This window comes from Halichoeres trimaculatus, unplaced genomic scaffold (assembly GCF_033239565.1).
Source record: "Halichoeres trimaculatus isolate MK-OKI-2021-1 unplaced genomic scaffold, fHalTri1.1 fHalTri1_scaffold_15, whole genome shotgun sequence".
Taxonomy (NCBI): domain Eukaryota; kingdom Metazoa; phylum Chordata; class Actinopteri; order Labriformes; family Labridae; genus Halichoeres; species Halichoeres trimaculatus.
In genome coordinates this window covers 3698909-3719580 of record NW_027437193.1, presented here as the reverse complement: position 1 = coordinate 3719580, position 20672 = coordinate 3698909, and the positions used below count along the sequence as shown (strand labels likewise).

The 20672-nt window shown below is 41.5% G+C and overlaps 1 protein-coding gene across 1 annotated transcript; it reads right to left on the bottom strand.

The window, feature by feature from the left end:
- Positions 1 to 426: 426 nt before the first annotated feature.
- LOC141804943 (frizzled-8-like) lies at positions 427 to 3146 on the bottom strand. The gene has a single exon (XM_074689624.1). It carries the CDS (start codon positions 2923 to 2925, stop codon positions 1180 to 1182), a length of 1746 nt encoding a protein of 581 aa, XP_074545725.1. The 5' UTR covers positions 2926 to 3146; the 3' UTR covers positions 427 to 1179.
- Between the last annotated feature and the right edge of the window lie 17526 nt (positions 3147 to 20672).

Sequence of the window (20672 nt, the reverse complement as noted above, 5' to 3'; positions counted from 1 at the left end):
AACAAACATTTCCTTCCGCTGTAGAAAATGAGAAGTTAAGTTTCCTCTGAAGGAGTTAATGCTAAAAAGGATGAAGTCTGGACATATTTATCCAGGATCAGCAGTTTAACAAAAGCCAGAAGTTAATAGCAGGACTGAGGCGCAGGAGTCAGGCATTAAACCAAGAAGACCACCTGTTGTGCCCCTATTGCCATGCCGATGTTGACCCCTGCGTCTCTCAGCATGTGGAGCTGCAGCATGGTGCAGATTTAACGCAGCTTGCAGATCCCATGGAGCCCTGAAGGCAGCATTAATTCACCTTTTAGTGTAAAACTCCACTTTTACGCACAAACTGTGAAAAGAGTTGAAACTTCTGGACGTGAATGAGCAGGACGCACGGAGAAAACTTCAATAAAACTTGTTTTATTCTCAAAATAAATTCTTCTATCAAAGTTGGAATTATACATATTTACAATCTCGTAAATTTTCATATACAAATGTACAATATATGTACACCAATAATTATATAAATACACTTTACGCGCTAATGCAACCCGTATGAGACAGTATTAAGGCATTGATCCGTGGGTAAATCATCGTGTGGAGTGAAGCAGCTCGGCGTGGCGGCCTCGTTTCTGCTTGTGGATCTTAATGTTTAAGACACAGCGGTTTCTTTACAGTCAAAAGAAGAAGTAGAGCCTCAGCCATACCGTGTAACCTATCGACAAGGGGGATCTTGTCAGCTGCACGCATTCAATTAAGCTCCGATAAGGCTCTGCATTCTTGGTGCCAGGTACATTGTTCTGCTGCTGACAGTCTCATTATTTAAAGAGGAGCCATTAGGCGCTCATTAATGTGCTAATTACAACACGCTGACGGACAATCCCAACACAATTAGTCAGCCCCCACATCCCTCCCCTCTTTTTCTCCCCCCAGCTCCCCTCTATTCAAACACATGGACGTCATTTGGATAAGGCAGAAAGGAGCACAAACAAGCTGGATGGAGCGTAAAATGCAAAGAAATGCTCACATTAAGGGAGTGCTTGTGTCCAAAGTTACATCAAATCTGGCAGTTTGGTGACTCACCTCCAATAATTTATCAAAAACAACATCAAACAGTTTTTAAACCCCCCCAAAAAGAGCATATCTGCGCTGGTGTAAGGTCTTTAGAGTCTGGGTTAAGATGCGTCCCCGCACAGTTCAGACCCGGGACAGTGGCATCTGTTTGGGGCAGGACACAGAGCTGGCGGTCCCGGACCTCCAAGTGAGTCCCGTGCTCACGTCACTGTACATGGACCCTGCAGAGGCTTTACTCCCCCAGCAGCAGCGCGTGCAGAAAGTCCTCCAGGAGTCCAGGGTCTTCCCTGACCAGATCCAGGCTCCTGATGTGATCCCCACCAGGAGGCACATGAAGTACTTCAGCATGAACACAGCATAGTCCGGCCGCTGTCTGTTGGGGTCACTCATGCACGTGCAGTTGTGCGTAATTTCCCACGTCTGTCTGTTGTGCTGCTCGTAAAAGTAGCACGCGACTATGACAGTTGCTGGGACCGTGTACAAAACCGTGAAAACCCCAATCCGGATCATGAGCCGCTCCAGCTTGTCGGTTTTGGTGCCACCTTGCTTGATGACACTCCTGATCCGGAACAGAGACACGAACCCGGCCAAGAGGAACATGGTGCCGATGAACAGGTAGATGACAAGCGGTGCCAACACGAACCCGCGCAGGTTATCCAGGTTCTGGTTGCCAACATAGCAAATACCAGCGACAGAGTCCCCGTCCACGGAGCTTAACGCCAGAACCGCGATGGACTTCATGCTGGGGATGAGCCAGGCTGCCAAGTGGAAGTACTGCGCGTAACTCGCGATGGCCTCGTTCCCCCATTTCATACCTGCAGCGAGGAACCAGGTGAGGGACAGGATCACCCACCAGATCGAGCTCGCCATGCCGAAGAAGTAAATCAGCAGGAAGACGATGGTGCAGAGCGCAGGACCCGTGGTCTCATAGTGGATGTGGTCTGCGCCGTGCTCCCTGTTGCACGCCACCTCCTCGTGTCCAGCGACCAGTCTGACGATGTATCCCACGGACACGAACATGTAGCAGGCTGACAGGAAGATGATGGGGCGCTCTGGGTACTTAAACCTCTCCATGTCGATCAGAAAAGTCGCCACAGTTGCAAAAGTGGAGATGAAACAAAGCACGGACCAGAGGCCGATCCAGAAGGCGGTGAAAGTCCTCTCCTCCTGGGTGAAGTAGGGGTTGTGGCACGGCATGGCGCAGTTCAGGATCTGCCCCGTCTTGACGCGGTTGTGCAGGTTCCCGTCCGTCACTGGCACCATGGGCGCGCGGCAGAAGCAGCCCGGCTCGCACGGAGACGCAGCCGGTTTGTGTTTCCCCGGGATCCCCCTGCCGTAGCCGCTCTTCTTCCGGGGGTTGTACGGCTTCAGGGGCCGGTTGGTCGGCTTGGCCACCACAGGGGACGCAGTCGTGGTCTGGCTCCGGTTGTAGTCCATGCACAGCGTGTCGTGGTTGCTCTGCTCGGGCAGCAGGTCGCACCTCATCCGGTCCGGCCACGGGAAGCCGTACTGCCTCATGAGGGGAGCGCAGCCTGCTTTCGCCCGCTCACACACGCTCCTGCAGGGGGGAAGCGGCTTCTTGTAGTCCTCCAGGCAGATCGGGGTGTACATGCTGCAGAGGAAGAAGCGCAGGTCTTCGGAGCACTTTATCTCCACCAGCGGCCAGAACTGGTGCACCTCCAGGCCGGCTTCGTCCTGCGTGTCGTGGTTGAACTGGTTGGGCATGTAGGTGTAGTTGTAGCCGACTCCTTTGCACAGAGGCACGGAGATCTCCTGACACTGGAGCTCTTTCGCAGCCATGCAGCTGGTTCCGTGCAGGACGAGGGTCAGCAGCAGGCAGCAGCACCATCCCGGGATGCTCCTCTCCATCGTTGCTTTCTGTGCGCGCTCCGTCCTCGGTAAAGTGGCAGCGAACTTGCACTTTGCAAGTCGGCTGCGGGTCCGATTAATCCAGGAATGCTGCTGAACTCATGCTACAGCTCAGGCAGCTGCTCTTCGTTTCTCTTATATCCAAAAACAGGCGCGTTTCTCTCACAGTCTGGAGCTGTCAGTCTCTCCTCTCTGTCTCTTTGTGTCGGTCTAGCACCGTGTCTCTCTCTGCATGCTGCGCTGTCGGGGGGTGCGTTGGGGTTTTATACCAGCAGAGCGAGGACACTCCCCCGGCAGGGGCGGAGAGACAGAGATAAGTCAATCAAGCGTTCCCTCCAAAGGTGTTTGTTTAAAATGTTCACCCTGGAGGAAGGGTTATAATCACTTTGTCTCACTCCACACCCCCAAATACACACACACTCACACACACACTCACACACATGCTGTCTTCTACAAACAAACAGAGTTATAATACAATAGAGACATTAGGCAGAAAAGTAATCAGGGATTCTCAAAGCTGAGAGGAAACTGACTCAGTTCTTCCAACTTATGAGCGAAGATGTTCCTGAATGCAACACGAATTAAACAATGACAGAAAAGTAAAACATTTGTTCATTTTAAACCTTTTTATCCTCATAAACAGACCGAAAACATCACTTCATTATTTATACTTGAACACAAACAATAAATAAAAAAAAAAAAATGCAAGTCAACATTAAGACTGTACAAAAATAAAGTAACACTAATTTAAATGTTAAGAAATAATTCCACTGATGATAACTCAATAATTAAGGCCATTTTAAGAAACTATTTATTAATTAGGAGCAATGAACTTTATCCAAAGCAACACTCAACTATTTCAAACTCTCACAGTTTTGTGGCTCTGGAGCCTCTTGCTGCTCTTTGACTCCTTTGCAGAGAAAAAAGGAAAAAAAATATTTTAAAGATTTTTCAAAGTTCTAATTTTACATATTTTTAATTTTTTTTTTAAATCTTTTTTGCAAAAAATTTGAATTCCATTTTTTTTTTTTTTTTAAGGTTTTCACATTTTTTGCAAATTGTGAATTTTGGTAAATTTTGAGAGAAAGTAGAAAGTAGAAAAAAACTCTTTTTTGAAGATTCTGCAATGTTTATAATTTTTTTGAATCCCTGCATTTTTTTGTTGCAAATTATTAAAATTCCTTTTTTTGAGGGGGGGGGGGGGGGGGGGGGGGGGTGTTGCAAAATTTTGAAGTCCCCCCTTCTTTTTTTTTTGCAAATTGTAAATTTTGGAAAATTTGGACATTTTTGGAATTTTTAGAAAAAAATATTTTTGAAGATCAAGCAAAGTTTTGAGTTTTTTGAATTTCTCCTTTTTTTTCAAATTATTTAAACTCCATTTTTAGGGGTAAAAATGAGCAATTTTTACAGTTTTCACATTTTTTATTTTCCATTTTTTTTGCAAATTTGTGAATTTTGTCAACTGCAGACATTTTTTTGGAATTTTTTTGCAAAGTTTTAGACATTTTTTTTGGAATTTTTCAAATTTATTATACTACAAATGTATATTATTTAATGCAAATAATAAAAAAAGACAAACAAGCACATTTGCAATTTTATAAACACAAAAATTGCTTGTTTCAAAATTTATTCACTAGCTTTTTACTATGTTAGAATTTTATGCACATTTTTGTTGTTACTTTGGAGATGAAGTAGATTTTGTGGCTCCTGAACGACTTTAATCCAGGTGAGCTGAGGAAAAATGGCTCTTATGAAAATAAAGTTTGCAGACTTTTGATCTGGACTGTGCATGGGCTGCTTCTACAAAACTAAAGTTCTGCACATTCTGCAGAAACTCAACAACTCTTCCAGCTCATGTCTTTAAATAGATGGATTTATCAGGAAAGAGTTGGGTGTTAAAGTTCGAAAAACACATCAGAGGACAAAGACTAGGACAACATTTCAATCCAAAATGCAAAAAGCACAGTGTAAAAAAACTTTCACTGACACAAAACCACTGGGGGACTAAAAACGCTGTAGATGGCGCTATGAAGGATGTTTATGCAGCATGTTACACGGCAGAAAACTGACCACTGATCATCTGGAATCAGAGACACCTGAGGGACAGGTGAGCTTTGATGTCATCAGTCTGTGACGATGGAGCAAAGATGTTTCAGCACGCCAAGTGACGAGAAACTGCTAAAAGAAACCATCATATACGGCCTCCTGTCTCTCTCTCTCTCTGGAGTCTGACAGAGCATGAAAATGAGCGTGTGTGGGAGACATGCAAAGGTGTTTGAATGCACGGAAAACGGGAGGAATGTGTGTGTGTGTGTGTGTGTGTGTGTGTGTGTGTGTGTGTGTGTGTGGTAGTGGAGGTTAATGTGGTCTTGTTAGCCCTCAGCAGGGGGTCGTCTTGGTCTTTAGGGAGGGGGCTGTTTGTCTTAACGCTGCTGCCAATGTTTCACTCAGAGCATGCTGGGCCGGTGATTACAGCAACACACCACTGGGCCTGACAAACACAGCAGTGTGTGTGTGTGTGTGTGTGTGTGTGTGTGTGTGTGTGTGAGTGTGTGTAAACGTGTCAGAGCTCAGCCTAGAGGAAATACGCTAACACGGGCAGGTCCAGCATTGTGATAGCACTAATTAAAGTCATTCACACGTCTAACTGGATTCATCGTCCTGAGGTGGAGCTGGGACTCTGTGGTTCTGAGGAGGTTTATCAGGACTAATTGGTCTTAAACTCCAGTATTTGCTGAAGGAGGCCTGGTTCACCTACAGGAGGTTTGGGGCTCACTGATGTGTATTGACCAGATAAGTTTGACACCCATTAGCACCCACTGTCTTTAGCTAACATCACTCATTTAACCAGAATAAACAGGACACCATTTGTGTAAACCAGTGTGTTATTATTGAGCCGTCTATACTGAGCTGTGCAAAGGATCTGCAAACGCTCTGATGATGCAGATTAAAAAACACATGCAGCAATGCTCCTGCAGGAAGAAGCATCTGGTTGTTTTCACTTTGCATCTGTTGCATATTTGCAGCATGTCTGCTGTCAGTGCAGCTCTTCTTATTTTTGCAGCATGCTGTCTTTTTTTATTTGCAGTGTGTTTCTGTTGTTGGGGTTTGTTTTGGACTTCTCTACAGCCCCATTTACACCAAGTGGTTCAGATCAGTTTGTCTTGGTATGGCACACACTGATCCCAGGACAGATCCCCAAATGACCGAGACAAACAGTCCCACTTTTAAGCCCCGTTTCCACCAAGCAGTCCAGATTTAGATCAGTACTGTTTGGTACAGGTTGGATCAGTTAAGCCTGGTCATGTGTGTGTTTCCACAGCCAACCGTGCCCCCTTGTAGAAGGTGGGGTGTACGCCAGATCCCGACAGCTGCATCAGTAACATCGTAGAGTGATGCCATAGCAGCGCGACACAGTGAACCCCCAGTAACAAATCCTACGAAGAAGAAAAACACCACACTGTAAAGAAAGAGCAATGATGAAGATATTTTCCTTTTGTTATAAAGAACAATCAAGTTTTGTTCCAGAGAAGACTGTGTGCCGCCAGGAGAAATACAGCCACTGTTGCACGGTAATGCCGAGAAGTTTGATCGGGAGGTCGCAGCATTATCGTTAGAACGTAGCAGCAATTAATCCTTCCTCGTGAGTGTTCTCACACTGTACGGCTTACGACCTCCCGACCGAACATCCCGACGCTACGATGTTTCCACGATGACGCGGCGTGGTCTGTGACAGCAAAATCGTGGTGAAATCCCATCGCAATCGCACAGTGTCCGCCCGGCATAAGTAAGGATTTTTCCAACCAATCAACGGTCTGCAGTGTTGTAGCTCCACTTTCAAGGATTGGATCGCTTTAGTCTGTCACCCATATGAAAGGGTCCCAAAAAGTGGGATAGCGCGTCTCGGTTATTTGGGAATCTGTCCGCCGTAAAATGTGTGCCATGCTGAGACGAACTGATCTGAGGCGCTTGGTGGAAACGGGGCTTTAGGGACTCTTCCGTTGGGATGCCAGTAGGGATTGGTACCGAATGAGGTACTTTTAAAGATACCAACAGAATTCTGTCCGTAGTACCAATTTAAAATCAGACAGTGCCATGTTCAGGTAGCTAAACGTAGTGAGGGAGTAGGAGAGTAGGGGATTCTCCATACTGGACATGAACACAGCATTGCAAGGTTATATATTGAAGACGAAGGGCAACATCCGTTAAGTAAAATGAAGTCTATGTGGAAGTGCTAAAAGTCGCTGTTTGTTGAGAATCCTCTTGTTGAGGCTGGCAGCAGAAAAACCAAAAGTCACGTACACATCCAGCCATAAAAAGAGACTTTTACAGCATTAAAAAGAAAATTACAGCCTGGTTAAAAAAACAGCTCGGGTCTAAAACGCTGATTTCACTATCAGCACACACTGTATGGTGAGTGGACTTTTTTCTAACTTGGCATTTTAGAAGTTATTAGGATCAATTGATTGTCCAGTCAGAGACTCAGCTCAGGTCATGTGACCAGCGGAGGCCCTGGAGCTGCTCAAAGAAAAACGTCATGGTGAATGTGGTTGCGTCCACAGATTGGCTTCATTTCACAGTTTCAGGAATAGACGGGTGTCGTCGCGGATGCTACTTCCATGTTTAATACAGTCTATGGTTGAAGAACAAACATGTTAATTGAAAACATCAAGATTTTATGACTTAAAAATATATTTTTTATTACCACATAAACACAAAGAAGTACCAAAAATTGGTACCATTGAATACATATACCAGTTGCCAGGTACTCAGCATCTGTACCGTACCATCCCTAGCTGCCAAACTAGTGGAGCTACAACACTGCTGTCCGTTGATTGGTTGAAAGAATCATGTACGGGGGGTGAATTTTTTCTAACTCAGCAGTTCAGAGGATATGAAGATCGCCCAATCAGAGACACAGCTCAGGTCATGTGACCGACAGGTGCCCTATAGCTGTACGCAAAGCCCTTACCACTTCCAATATGGCTGCGATAGCCGATCTGCTTCAATTTCCGTTTCAGAAACAGATGGGTCATGTCGAGGAGACTACGTCCATGTTTTATACAGTTTATGGTTGCGCTGCTTTGGCGCCACACTATTTGTAACATGCGAAAAAAAAATCTGCAAATTAAACAAGAGAAAAGTTGCTTTTTTAGACATTTTTCTTGTGTTAGTCAAATTTTCCAGCAAAATCTTTCTTTTTCCATTAACATCTTTTACTTGTTACAAGCAATTCAGACCTCTTTTTTTTTTCCAACAACTTGAAACAACATTTTTCTGGACTGATGAGTTGAATCTGGATCATATCAAGTATAACAAGCAATATTTACTTCAATAAGACAAAAACACTTGATAGGACTTCACTTTCTTGCAGTGCACGTCAGAACAGGTGGAACATTTTCTCATGGAGGACTCAGACTCTTCAGACATTCCCGCGCTCATGCAGCGACATTTTGGGCCCGATCCAGAAGCCCCACGCTGGGCCAGCCGTCTCCAGCCGAGCTGTGAACCGCAGGTGAAAGTCTCGGGGAACAGGTGCCTCCTCCTCCTCCTCCTCCTCCTCCCACCAGGAGGACGGAGAAGCAGCCCGAGCATCGGTTACACCGATCGCTGTCTATCAGAGTGGAACCCGTATTGATTAACAAGCCTGATAGACTCGGCGGCCCCAGCCACCAACTGTCGACTACGCCTCCCGCTTTCTGCGCGCAGCGGCGATAGTGGGTTTCGAGTTACGTGCTGGCCCCCTGCATACCACATTTAAAGGAGTGGAAATGGAATTACTGCATCTGTTTGGAAGTGGATTTCTGCATTCTCCAGCCTGCCCACCACTCCTCTATCTAGCCTTTCTCTTCACCCCCCTGACTCTCCCAGGGCTCTCAAAGTTCATGCTGCTAAAGAAAAAGGCGAGGGGCAGGAAGGGGGGGTCTCACAGAGCTACTGAGGCGTGCTGTGAAAGTCTGAAATGTTTGTCTTTGTGACCTCCTCATGGGAAGTTTGGCCTCCTGGTAATCTCAAACTACTGTTCTGATGGACATTTATCATTACACTTTGGATAATCCCAGGGCAGGAGCAAATAATCTGAAAAAAAGAAACTCAACACCACTTCCAGCTGACGTCTTTAATGAATGTTTTTATCATGATATGAAAATGTGAGAGTTTAAAAACCATATGAGAGGACACAAGATGAGATCAAAGTTTAGGAAACGGAGCAGAGAAGACCAAACTTGGTATATTACACATGTACAGACTGCAGGATCAGACGTATTAGGGTCGAAAAATGTTGTTTGAGGTCAAAATAGTCTTAAAAGTAAAATCCAGATCCTGATCTTGTCCTAAAAACTAGGCCTGGGATGATACTCTTTTCTCCTGATTCTTTCACAATTTTTGGTGTGCCACTTCAGTTTAAATTGAGATTCTTCAATATTTCTGATTTTTGTAATTTTCTGTTTGCTTAAAAAGTTGCACAATGGGAAAGACGTCTACAGACTGTATCAGGAGTATATTTCCCCCAAAATGATCATGTGAGTCAGATTTTTAGATTTACTCAGAGGATCTGACGTCTCAACTTTTTTTTAACCCAGTTTATAAACAAAGACGAAAATAAAAGACTTCAATTTGAAAATAAAAAAAGAATTTTGTACAAAAAAATTCTAATTTAAAATTGTTAAACATAAAAACCTGATACAATATGCATTAATTATTCTCCTTAATAAAAACATCCTTACACATTTCCCTCACATCGCCCCCTAATGGAGAACATGTTCCTCGGTCAGAAGCAGAATTTGTTGATGTTAATGTAGCACGTAAAACTGCAGAAAAATTACTGAAAAAAAATTGGATACCTCTTGGTTAGATGTATAAAACTTGAACAAACTTGACTTTTACTTAAAATTGTACACAACAAAAGATGAAACTTTGGTCTGATAGTTGACTTTGTGTGAAAAAAAGTTGGATTTCTGCCTTTTTCTTACTTTAGTTCCACAGTAAGATGTACTGAAGAAGATTGGGCCACTGAAAAAAAGTCATTTTTTGTAACTATTTTTTTAAATTCTGAGTTTAATTTCAGAATCCTGAGTTTGGAGTCAGTTTTTTTTTAAAAGGAAAGAAAAATGTCCAAATTAGAAAAAAAAACTGAGAAAAAAGACAGAATTCTGAGATTAAGGTCAGAATGAAAAAAAAAGTTGGATTGTTTTTCTGCAAAAAAGTCAAAACTCTAGGATTAAAGTCAGAATTAAGAAAACAAAAAAGAAAATAAATACTTTCAAATAAAAAAGAAATCAGAGAAAAATGTTGGAACTCTGAGATTAAAGTCAGAATTAAATCTAAAAAAAAAAAAAGAAAAACGTCCAATTTCTTTTTCTGCAAAAAAAGGACTCTGGGATTAAAGTCAGAATGTTTTTTTTATTATTCTCTTTTAAAGGAATACATCCAAATTTTAAGAAAAAAAATTCTGAGGAAAAAAAAGTCAGAACTCTGTGATTAAAGTCAGAAAAAAAAGGAAAGAAAAAACATCCAATTTCTTTTTTTCTTTTTTTTTTTTTTCAAAAAAAAGTCAGAACTCTGGGATTAAAGTGAGAATTAAAAAAAAAAAAGAGAAAAAAGAAGTCAATGTTTTTTTCTGCAAAAAAAAAGTCAGAAGTCAAGGAGGAAAGTCAGAATTCTGATTGTTCATTCAGAAAAAAGGTTATAACAAAAATGAATTTGGAAGTTTTTTTCCCAGTGGCCCTAATTCTCTTCAGAAGAGACGAGTTGCGACCTCAAGACATTTTATTGACACCCTTTAAAAATCTCCTCAAACTACTTTGTTATTATTGCACAAAAGAACAAAAAACAAAGCTTCACTAGATAAAATCACCTTCTCTCTACAAACAAAGCCCCTCATCATTTCCCACAACCCCCTGCTCCAATCACCAATAACCAATCTGACCCACTTTCCGTCAGCTCCTCCTGAATTTCTTCCCAAAGCTGGCAATTAAATAAATATTTGTGTCGCCTCTCTCCCAGGGGTAATTTGGTAGATTTAGAACTTGGTGAGGAGCCTGAGTGTAATTAGATCTGATGTATGACTTGAAGATAAGACGTGGAGGCCCCCCTGACTTCTGAAGATGTTTACTTTCCTTAAGTTTGGACCCGGCCTTTCAGACGCCACCCTTGATCTCGGAGGGAACGCTGCTGTCACTGAGTTCTCACTGGCCGGATAAATAATCAGGGTATAAATAACTTTACGCGGGGTTGCAGAAAAATCCATGCATCCATTTTCAGGGAAATATTTCCATAACTCAGATGATCCAGTTTGGAAAAGTCGTACGGTCTAATGACATGTCACTTTGTGAGCAGAGCAGGAGCTGCAGCGTTTTTCAGATCAGAGACCAGATTGGCATGTTTTTCAAACCGCTAATATTTGGATGAAACTTGGTAAAACTTCCAGAGTGTCTCATTTAAAAGAGGAAGTCTTTAATTTTCCGTCAATGAGCAGGGGGGAGTTTGAGTTAGAGGTCAGCGGTGTCCACGCCGCCGCTCGTGGTCGTTGATGGATGAAGGATTCCTCCCTTCCTTCCTTCCACAGGTTAGATTCCTCTGCAGCCAGCGCCGTGTTTACTTTAAGAGTCACTACCAATCAGCCTGAGGTAGGATGTGAGGCTTAGAGCAGTCACCCTTGAAAGCACACCCACACACACACACACACACACACACACACACACACACACACACACACACACACACACACACACACTCCTGACAGTGTCCCTCTGTTGATAGAGTGTGTGTATTGTATTGGCTCACCTTCCTTCCGCTCATTAACCAGAGCAAACAGTGACACCAAACCCTCCCATCCAATCAGTCTACTGCTGGGACGGATCATGACAGGTCTGTTAGCCAACCGCCTCAAACCAACACACACACCCACGCCGTTTCAAACACATTATGAGGCGGCAGATAAGAGCGGAGAGGTCAGAAATGTAGAACAGGTGTACACAAAACGAAGATATCTGAGGAGTCGCGTCCAGTTACACAAACGTTTGTGTAAGAAAAGGACCTCGTCTTTGTGTTTTTATTAAACTAAAGACCAGAAACTGAACTTTAAACCACACGGGAAACCCAAAGTGAATTAAAATTCTCCACAAAAACACCCAAATCAGAACAAACAGGCTGAAACTCAAAGGAATTTGGGTTTTAAAGTGGTAGGATATTCCTTTTTCCTAAACCAATCCGAAAGTTTTGTCTTGTGAACAGTGAAACTGAAGTTGTCAGGCTGTGTTCTGTTTGCACATGCTCTGTCGTCACGTAATGGGCTTTATGCGGCAATCACTTCCGCATTGGTGTTAAGTTTCTTTAGCATATCCGGTGACAGAAAGAAACGTTAGAAAGTAACAGTAGACGGTGTTGGTCAATGATTTACAGAGAATCGTCCATGTAGCAAGTCGTATCAAGGCTTTAAAATGTTTGTGTTTTTACATTTTTGGAGCTTTGAAGGTAAATTGCTAACACTAGCTAGCCTGAGCTAAAAGACTTGCTTTCATGTTCCAAGTTAAGAGCTTCAGGTCAATACATGTTTGTAGTTGTATTCTACAGTTCTACAGTTTCATTTCGCACTTTTGCCTAAAGCGACGTACAACACAAACAAGAATTTAGACAGAAGAAAAACTTGGTGCGATAACAGTGCTACAAGTTATTGGGCTCTGCAAGAGCTGCCATTAAGCGCAATTTTTTTTTTTTTTAGAAGAAAGTTGATGTTCTGCTGGAGAAACAAAGCTTTAGCATTTCAATGCAATTTTCAATGTACGTTAGCATCAAGCTAGCGCAAAGTGTTCTATATCGTTGTCGGTAGATTAAGAGCTATGAAACGTGTTAAATGGATTAAAAAATGAATTTTTGTGAAAGTTAACATATCAATGCAGTTTCCCTTTGTACGTTAGCATCAGGCTAGGTTTTTATATCAGAGCTCCTAATGTACCAAAACGATATAAAACCTCCATCTAGACGTATAACATGTTGAATGTATGGAACAGGAACATCTTGTCAGAGAGTTCTGTATCAGTGGGCTCTCAGGAAGTTCTCTTGAAGCCTTGTTTTTACCTTTTACTGTAATAAATACCTAACTCTATATGATCCACAGAGTCACTTTCTACTTTAAGAGATGTTTGAAAACTCATCTGTTCAGGAAACACCTCCTCAGGGGCAGAATGAGTCAGAAGGTCTCAGACTAGCTCTTAGGGAATATTTAGCACTGATTACTGAAGGTTGAACTATATTGTTGCAGCAATTGTTGCTGAATAACTTGTAGAACGGTTGTCATACAAACAAGGTTTTTCCTTCTGTCTAAATTCTTGCTTGTGTTGTACGTCGCTTTGGACAAAAGTTATAAGCATTTTCAATCCATTCAACGTTTTATATCTCTAACTGCTCTCAACAGCAGTTGTCATCCTGTCTCTAAAGGACACGTGTGCTATCACATGTCATGGGGTAAAATAATCAGACCACAATTAAAAACACCAACATGATCATTAGCGTTAACCACACAGCAACGATGGAAATGAACCGTTTTGGATGTTTTGACAAAATCATTCAATTGTTCCAGACAATAGCACGGCACTCTTTGGTAACCGGAAATGAATTAATCGGAAAAACATCATGCTCACCTGTGCACAACACCTATTGCCCAGTACAACTCTTTCCCATAAGTCTTTGCTGTGGACTTTCATCCACAGCTTTCTGGTCCTTAAGACTTTTCAGACCCTTTCAGCCAGTCTTCTAATAGAAATCGACTCGCAATTAAGTTAGTAACTTTGCTGGAGTTTGGAGACTTCGACGTGAAAGCATGTTTTGATCTCTTGGCAAGGCAAGTTTAAGTTTACATTTCGGCAGCAAGGCAGTTAAAAGTGTTTCACAGAGATGAAAACACACATTGAAGGGGCAGCAAACATATTAAACATACTAAGATAACATCATTAAAATTAATTATAAAAAGCAAAAAGTAAAATAAAGTGGCAAATAACCAACTCTAACAAAAGACAGCTGTAAAAAAATGAGTCTTCAACCTGACAGCGTCGGACAGAGATTGACCACAAACAAACAACTAAGTCAGTTAATTTCACATTTTGAGACATTTATGAGCAGAAAATACCCAGTAAGTTTATTTTTTTTCATGATATGTCACCTTTACCTACTGTAGTCTAAATCTGGAGGGTGCCAGCCTCCCTCTCAGGGTGTCACCACGCCCGTCTAAATCGCCGCTTGTTCTCCGGGCGTCTCTGAGACCCTGCAGCGACAGGAGTCCTGCTCTTAAACCGCCTCCTCTGGAAACAGCAGCAGCGTGTTTATAATTACGCTCTTTCTTAAGCAGCCATGACGTCGTCTCTGTGGTAAACACTCAGCCTGGTACCAGCACAGACCTGAGGATTCATTAAGAGCTGTGACGACAGCCTCGACGGCCAGCGGCGCTCTTACCTCGGAGCTGTCGGTTGTGTTTTACGAGGGGGCTCAGAGGGAGCTTGTCATCGAGGCTGCTGAGCGGGTAGAAACGGTGACGAGGTGGGAAATGTAGCCATGTTGAAAGCCATTAGTGTTCCATTAGCCTTCTGGATAGAGCTGTGGCACATAGAGCTGACACTCTGCAGCTTTCTGAATAAGACTGCTGTGCCATGTGGACAAATTCACCCTGTTCTTTATCAAACAGCATGGATTTTTTTTTTCTTGTTTTCAGATAACTTAAAGCTGTTTCTGAGTTGGTTCTAATCAACACCATAACACCACATGAACAACAGCAGCTTGATCCATTTTTCATGGCTAAGTCACAAACATTCAAAAGGTTTTTTTTGTTATCCAACAAATTTCACCATCTTTAAAGCTTTCAACTTCTTTTTGCACATTCAGTTTATCCAGCAGCTGTTGTTTATCGAAAGTTATACTTCATGAAGTCATCAAACTATAATTTCTAAAACTGAAAATGAACTTTTGGGCTAAATGGGGCTAACCACATTTTCAAAAAGCTGTTTTTTAGATGAACATGTAACAGTCTTTCTCTTCAAACTCTGTCTTTGGTCTCCACCAACCCACAAAGGAAATTTAAAGTTTTTCTTCTTCCTTTAAAAAAAAATAAAAATAAAATAATAATAATAATAATAATAATAATAATAATTGAAAATAAACAAAAAATAAATAAATAAGATAATAATAATAATAATAATAATAATAAATAAATAAATTAATAATAATAATAATAATAATAATAATAATAATAATAATAATAATAATTATTATTATTATTATTATTATTATTATTATTATTTAAACTTTATTTCATCACTAACATTAACTTTTAAAATTAAAGGTTTACTGAGTTAACATCTGGAAAGTAAAGTCATTTCCCTTTTTTCTTTTTTAAAAAATTGTGGAGTCGCCCCCTGCTGGTCACTGGTAATAATGCAGTTTTAAGGCATTCTCAGCCTTTAAATGGAGAAAGTGCAGCTCATTCTTCTACGGACGTAAAGAAGAAAGTTTCTAAGATTGTTTGTAAGAAATATAAATAAGTTCTTTCTTGGTCGCCAAAACGTCCTTTAATTTTTAACTGGTTCTTGTAATCTGCTGAGATTATTATCGTTTCATTAAGTCTGGTATCAGAAAGACACCGACTTGACACAAATCTTTCTCAAGAAGTCTAAGAAATATTTGTTTGTGACTCAAATAGAGCTGTTCCTCTTTATTTCAAGTTTTCTCTGCACACTTTGTTAAAATCCACTCTCCAAACGAAGTCTCAAGCATTCAGGAAGATCCACTTCCCAGCAGTCGTACAGCTGTGAGTGTAAACGTTTGAAAAAGAGACAAGCAGCCTAGCATGTCTGTGGTACCTGGGCCTGATCCTGTCTTTCTCAGGGAATTGGGGATTTGGCAGCTTTCCCTCAGCTTAGTGGAGCTGGCCTTGTGTTTCTTTTTCCCCCTCCTCCTTTTCTTTATACGGCTGGTAAACCTGTTGGCCCCTCTTCACCGCTGTCCTTCCACCTCAGAAAAACTCTGGAGCAGTGGAGCTGGAAAAGCCATTTAGGACGGATATCAGATGATGTGTAATTTGGGCTTAAAATAACATGTACGCGGCGTGTGAGTCTAAGGGCTCGGCTTATTTCCTGTCCAGGTTGAAGTGGCCTCGTTCTGCTCATTTGGTAAAAGTTCGACTAATGTACACATTTGCAGAGACAGGTTAATAAACACTCACACACTCAGAGAGACATCCCACACACATCTGTGCACAGGGTAAACAGTCAGCCATGCACTCTTTCCCCTCTCTAACACACACTCACACACACTCACACACACCAGGTTCTCCTGGCTAATGTTTACCTCTTTAAGTATCAACGTCTGCTGGATTTAGTCAGAGCCTTTATGTGCGTCCAAATACACCAGGGCATGAAAATTACTCCCGTCTCTCTTCCCCATCACCAGCCGTGTTAAATACTTGATCCTCATTGGTCAAAAGAGATGATTGGCAGACGTTACATGTTTTGTGAGCAGATACTAAACCCCCCTTTGACATACTAAGATCTTAAAGTTGCATGACAGACTCAACAGTTTGGACACACAAAAATGGGAAATGCATGATTCTTAAAAGTAGGGTCTGCAGGATTTTCCTATGAAATAAAATTTCACTTTTACAGGAATAATCCTGCTTTATCAACTCCTACACTGCAAAAAACTGAAATCTTTTCAAGTGTTTTTGTCTTATATTAAATAAAAGTTGTCTTGTTATACTCGATATGAGCCACATTCAACTGGTCAGTCCAGAAAAATGACTTGTTTCAAGTTGTTTAAAGACAAAAATGAGGTCTGAATTGCTTGTAACAAGTGAAAAAAAATCTGCCAATGGTTGATTTTTTGTTTGACTTGATTAATATCATCCTCACAGAAATGAAACATTTAGTACAAATAAATAAAACTTGTACATATGAATGAAAAGGGAGCAGAAAGAAGAAAAAATCTATTTTTTTCTGCCCCTTCCCTCTCAAAACTATTAATTACAAATCACCTAGTGCAAAAAATCAAAATTAGCGTCAATATACCTTATTTTAAGTCTGAAAATGCATTTTCTACTCAAAATAAGACAAAAAACTTGAAAAGATTTCTTTTTTTTCCCAGTGTATTGCCCCCAATCCATGTGTGTCAGCGTCTGTGTCTGCTTCAACCCCTTTCCTCTGCCTGATTGTTGAAGTTTTAATTGATTTGGGATGTCTCTTGGTACAGAGTAAGCGTGGTTACCTTTGCGTGTTGATAGTAGCGAGTTAAGAAGCTATCCTGAGCGGCTACGAAAGTGGACGTAGCACGCAGGAAGAAAAACACAACCAAAGAGAAATGAAACTCCAAACAGATAAAGCTTTTTCCTAAATGAGGGTGAAGCTCAGCTTGATTTTCACAAAGTGAAAAAAAGGTTAGGTATCTCCTGTATCCTGTCTGCTCACAGCAGGTGAAGTTCCTCCAATGTAGCGTTGTAACTCTGTTAGCCATGTCTGTGAATAGCATGATGCTAATCGGCCTTCTGGTATTCCCTCTGTTGCTGGGTTAGCACAGCTAGCTCGTCCATCTTATTGGAGATAGATCGTACGTTCCCAATAACGATGGATGGAAGGACAGGTCCATGTCGTCACTTCTTGAACCAGCACGTCGTCCTCACCTCCTTCTCCTCACCTTGAGGGGAAACATCAGGCCATGCACCAGTTAGCTTTGACATGCTACAGGCTGCTAACAGCTGATTTCACATGTAAACAATGCAGCCATGGTCACATGTAGGATCTCCAGACAAACACAGGAGAAAAAGTAGTAAAAATATCACTGAAGACAAAACCAGTTTGGTGTCCACGACCAACAAATGAACCATACAAAGTAATGACCCACTCCAAATGCAGAGATGATGAAAAAGAGATGAAAAATTAAAACAGACAAAGAAGAGAGAGCTGCTGTAATGTAGTCACGGTCCGAGGCTGTGGGTGTGTGCTGCTGCTGGCACTGAACCAAGGATGAGGAGCCCAGTTTGAATGCTGTGTTTACTAACAAAAATTCCTGCAGGCCCTAACTTTACTGGTGTGTTTTCGAGGCTGTTTCACACTCGGCTGTGAGACCGAGCTGTTTGGTATCAGGTTTTTCAGAATCTGGAGCATGGACCGAGTGTTGGTCTCCAGCTGCTCTCTGAAGACGGCGCACATACATGTTTGTACCTGGAGGATCGACACATTCCACACGAAGGCGACGAGCCGACCTCGACCCAGACGGGACCCAGCCTCCGCCCAACCTGCTGACCCACCTACGCCCATTGTCAACCCAGACCCCTCGCTCCACACAGACACAGATACACACATGAACCGGCTCACAGTAAACTGAGAGCACTCCGGCCTCCCCCGGCAGCAGACAGGAGTGAATTATTGGGGTGAACATGGGTCTACGTGGGAGTGGGGAGGGAGGAGGGGTCTGAGGAGTAAAGAGGAAAAGGTGGGTGTGAAAATGAAGATGAACGGTTGAGAGGTGGAAGACAGGCAGGTAATCCAGACATCATCAGGTAAATAAACAGTTTAACAACCTGTGATTGCAGTAATTTGATTTGGCACTCTGTAGTAAAGCTACTCATTCTGACAAGACTGAGTCGGCCTCCAAATGTGAAAGTAAGACACTCTATAAAACAACAGTTCAAGGACTCAGTCCTCTCCTCTAACAGGACAAATTACACTTCACTCCTCATATATCCTGAGGAGATAATCCTACTCTCCGAAGCCTTTACAACAACTGTCCGATAAAAGGAACTCTGTCAAGCTTTTTACTACTAAACGGATGGAACGTTGGCATTTTTAGAGTTAAGGTTTCTGTTTTTTGTGTTAGGGCCAGGGTTGGGGTTTGAGTTTTTAATATTTTAAGTGTTAGGGTTATCATGATTACCTCTGCCAAGGAGGTTTTGTTTTTTGGGAGAGTTTGTCTGTTTGTCTGAGAACAACATAACTCAAAAAGTAACAAACGGTTATGATGAAATTTCAGAAAATGTTCAAAATGAGATAAAGAAGAAGTGATTAAATTTGAGAGGTGATCCGGATCATAACCCGTAACACTTGTCGTGACACTTGTTTCTGGTCCAGCCATTGTACATTATCAAATTGTATTATGTTGGAATAAGAGGAGAAATTGCTCCAACTTTAGTGGTTCTGGAAATAGCACCCAGCTGACCAATCAGGGGCTGGTGGTTTGTGTTGTTTCATCCTTTTTAGCAGGGGTGCAAAAGGCTGTATGCACCGAAACAGTAGCTTAATTTTCAACCAAAGGACATTCATCTTTTGTTTTGTGCACAGAGTTAAGCTCAATAGAAAGAAACACTTCTGTACTTTTGCATTGACAACTTTATGTTTATTTTGTGCAACTGTTAGTTTTCCATACTACCAATGAAACTTTAACTGCTGCTGCGTATGCAAAGTCTGTACTCGTATTTTTGATAGAGTATTACAGGTCATTTTTGCTGATGTTGAACTTTTTCTGCATCTCATGTAATCTATATTTTAGCCATTCAGGCTAAATATGTAATGTGTAGATGTATGCATATGTGTATTTCCTCTTCAATGTTTTTTTTTTTTTTTTTTTTTTTGTGGAAGCAATTTATTTTTTACATTTTGTTGTTTGGCTTTTTTTTTTTTTTTTTTTTTTTTTAGTTTTTTATTTTTTTATTTTTTTATTTTTTGGTTGTTTGTGATATTATTACTACAACTATTATTATTATTATTATTATTATTTTTATTATAATTATTATTATTATTATTATTATTATTATTATCAATAATAATAATAATAATAATAATAATAATAATAATGACATTTATCAAATTAAATGCACTCAAATATTGTTTTTATTGTTAAGATAATGATAATAATAATAATAATAATAATAATAATAATAATAATAATAATAATAATAATAATAATAATAATTTAAAGCATTAAATTAGATAAATGTTGAGCTTTGAATTTGGAAAAAAAAAGTGTTTAAAAAAAATCTATATTTTAACTTACAGGTAAGGCGTCTCTCATGTTAGAGCTGAGTGTGTCTATCCACCCTCCTGTTATCTCTCCACAGAGTTCTGTATCTACTGAATGACATTCCTCAGGCCCTGGAAGTGCAGCCCCTGTACAAACTCCACGTATGTCACTCTGCGATGATAAAGCACGCACTGCAGCGTAATTAACCTTATCTCACCTCAAATAAGTCTGACAACAGGTGCGTTTAGCGGGGGATGTCGACAAGGATTGCTGCTGCAAGGGCCCTAATTTGCGAGATAGTGCTGTCAAAGGCTAACCGAGCTGAGGAGACGGCTGCAAATGTTCAGACGGCTATTAAAATGTCAGTGTGGAGCTGACTAATGACGCTCAGTCTGCAGGAGAGGGCAGATTTCATCACTGTCGACTTGTTTTTAACTGAATGAGTCAAATTATCTAGATTTGGTTTATTCCTGACTCTAAGCTCGAAGCATCCGTCTTCCTGTTTTCCTGCAGCCTTGTTGACATTCTTCTCAAAGAGCAAAGTTTGGCCCCTGAACTCGGCTCCAAAGGTCGCAGACGTTGACGCAGCGAGACACTCCTTTCCTCTCCGTCCAGCAGCCCTGAGCTCTTATGGAGCAGACGCTACAAATTTAGAGACAGAACCCTGAATACATGAAGCTTTTTATACCGTACAGTGCAACAACATCATCATCCTGTCCAGACAACAACCCACTAATCTCTGAGCTGTCGGT

Coding starts and splice junctions, on each gene's coding strand:
- LOC141804943 (XM_074689624.1), bottom strand. CDS start 2,925: ATGGAGAGGAGCATCCCGGGATGGTGCTGCTGCCTGCTGCTGACCCTC.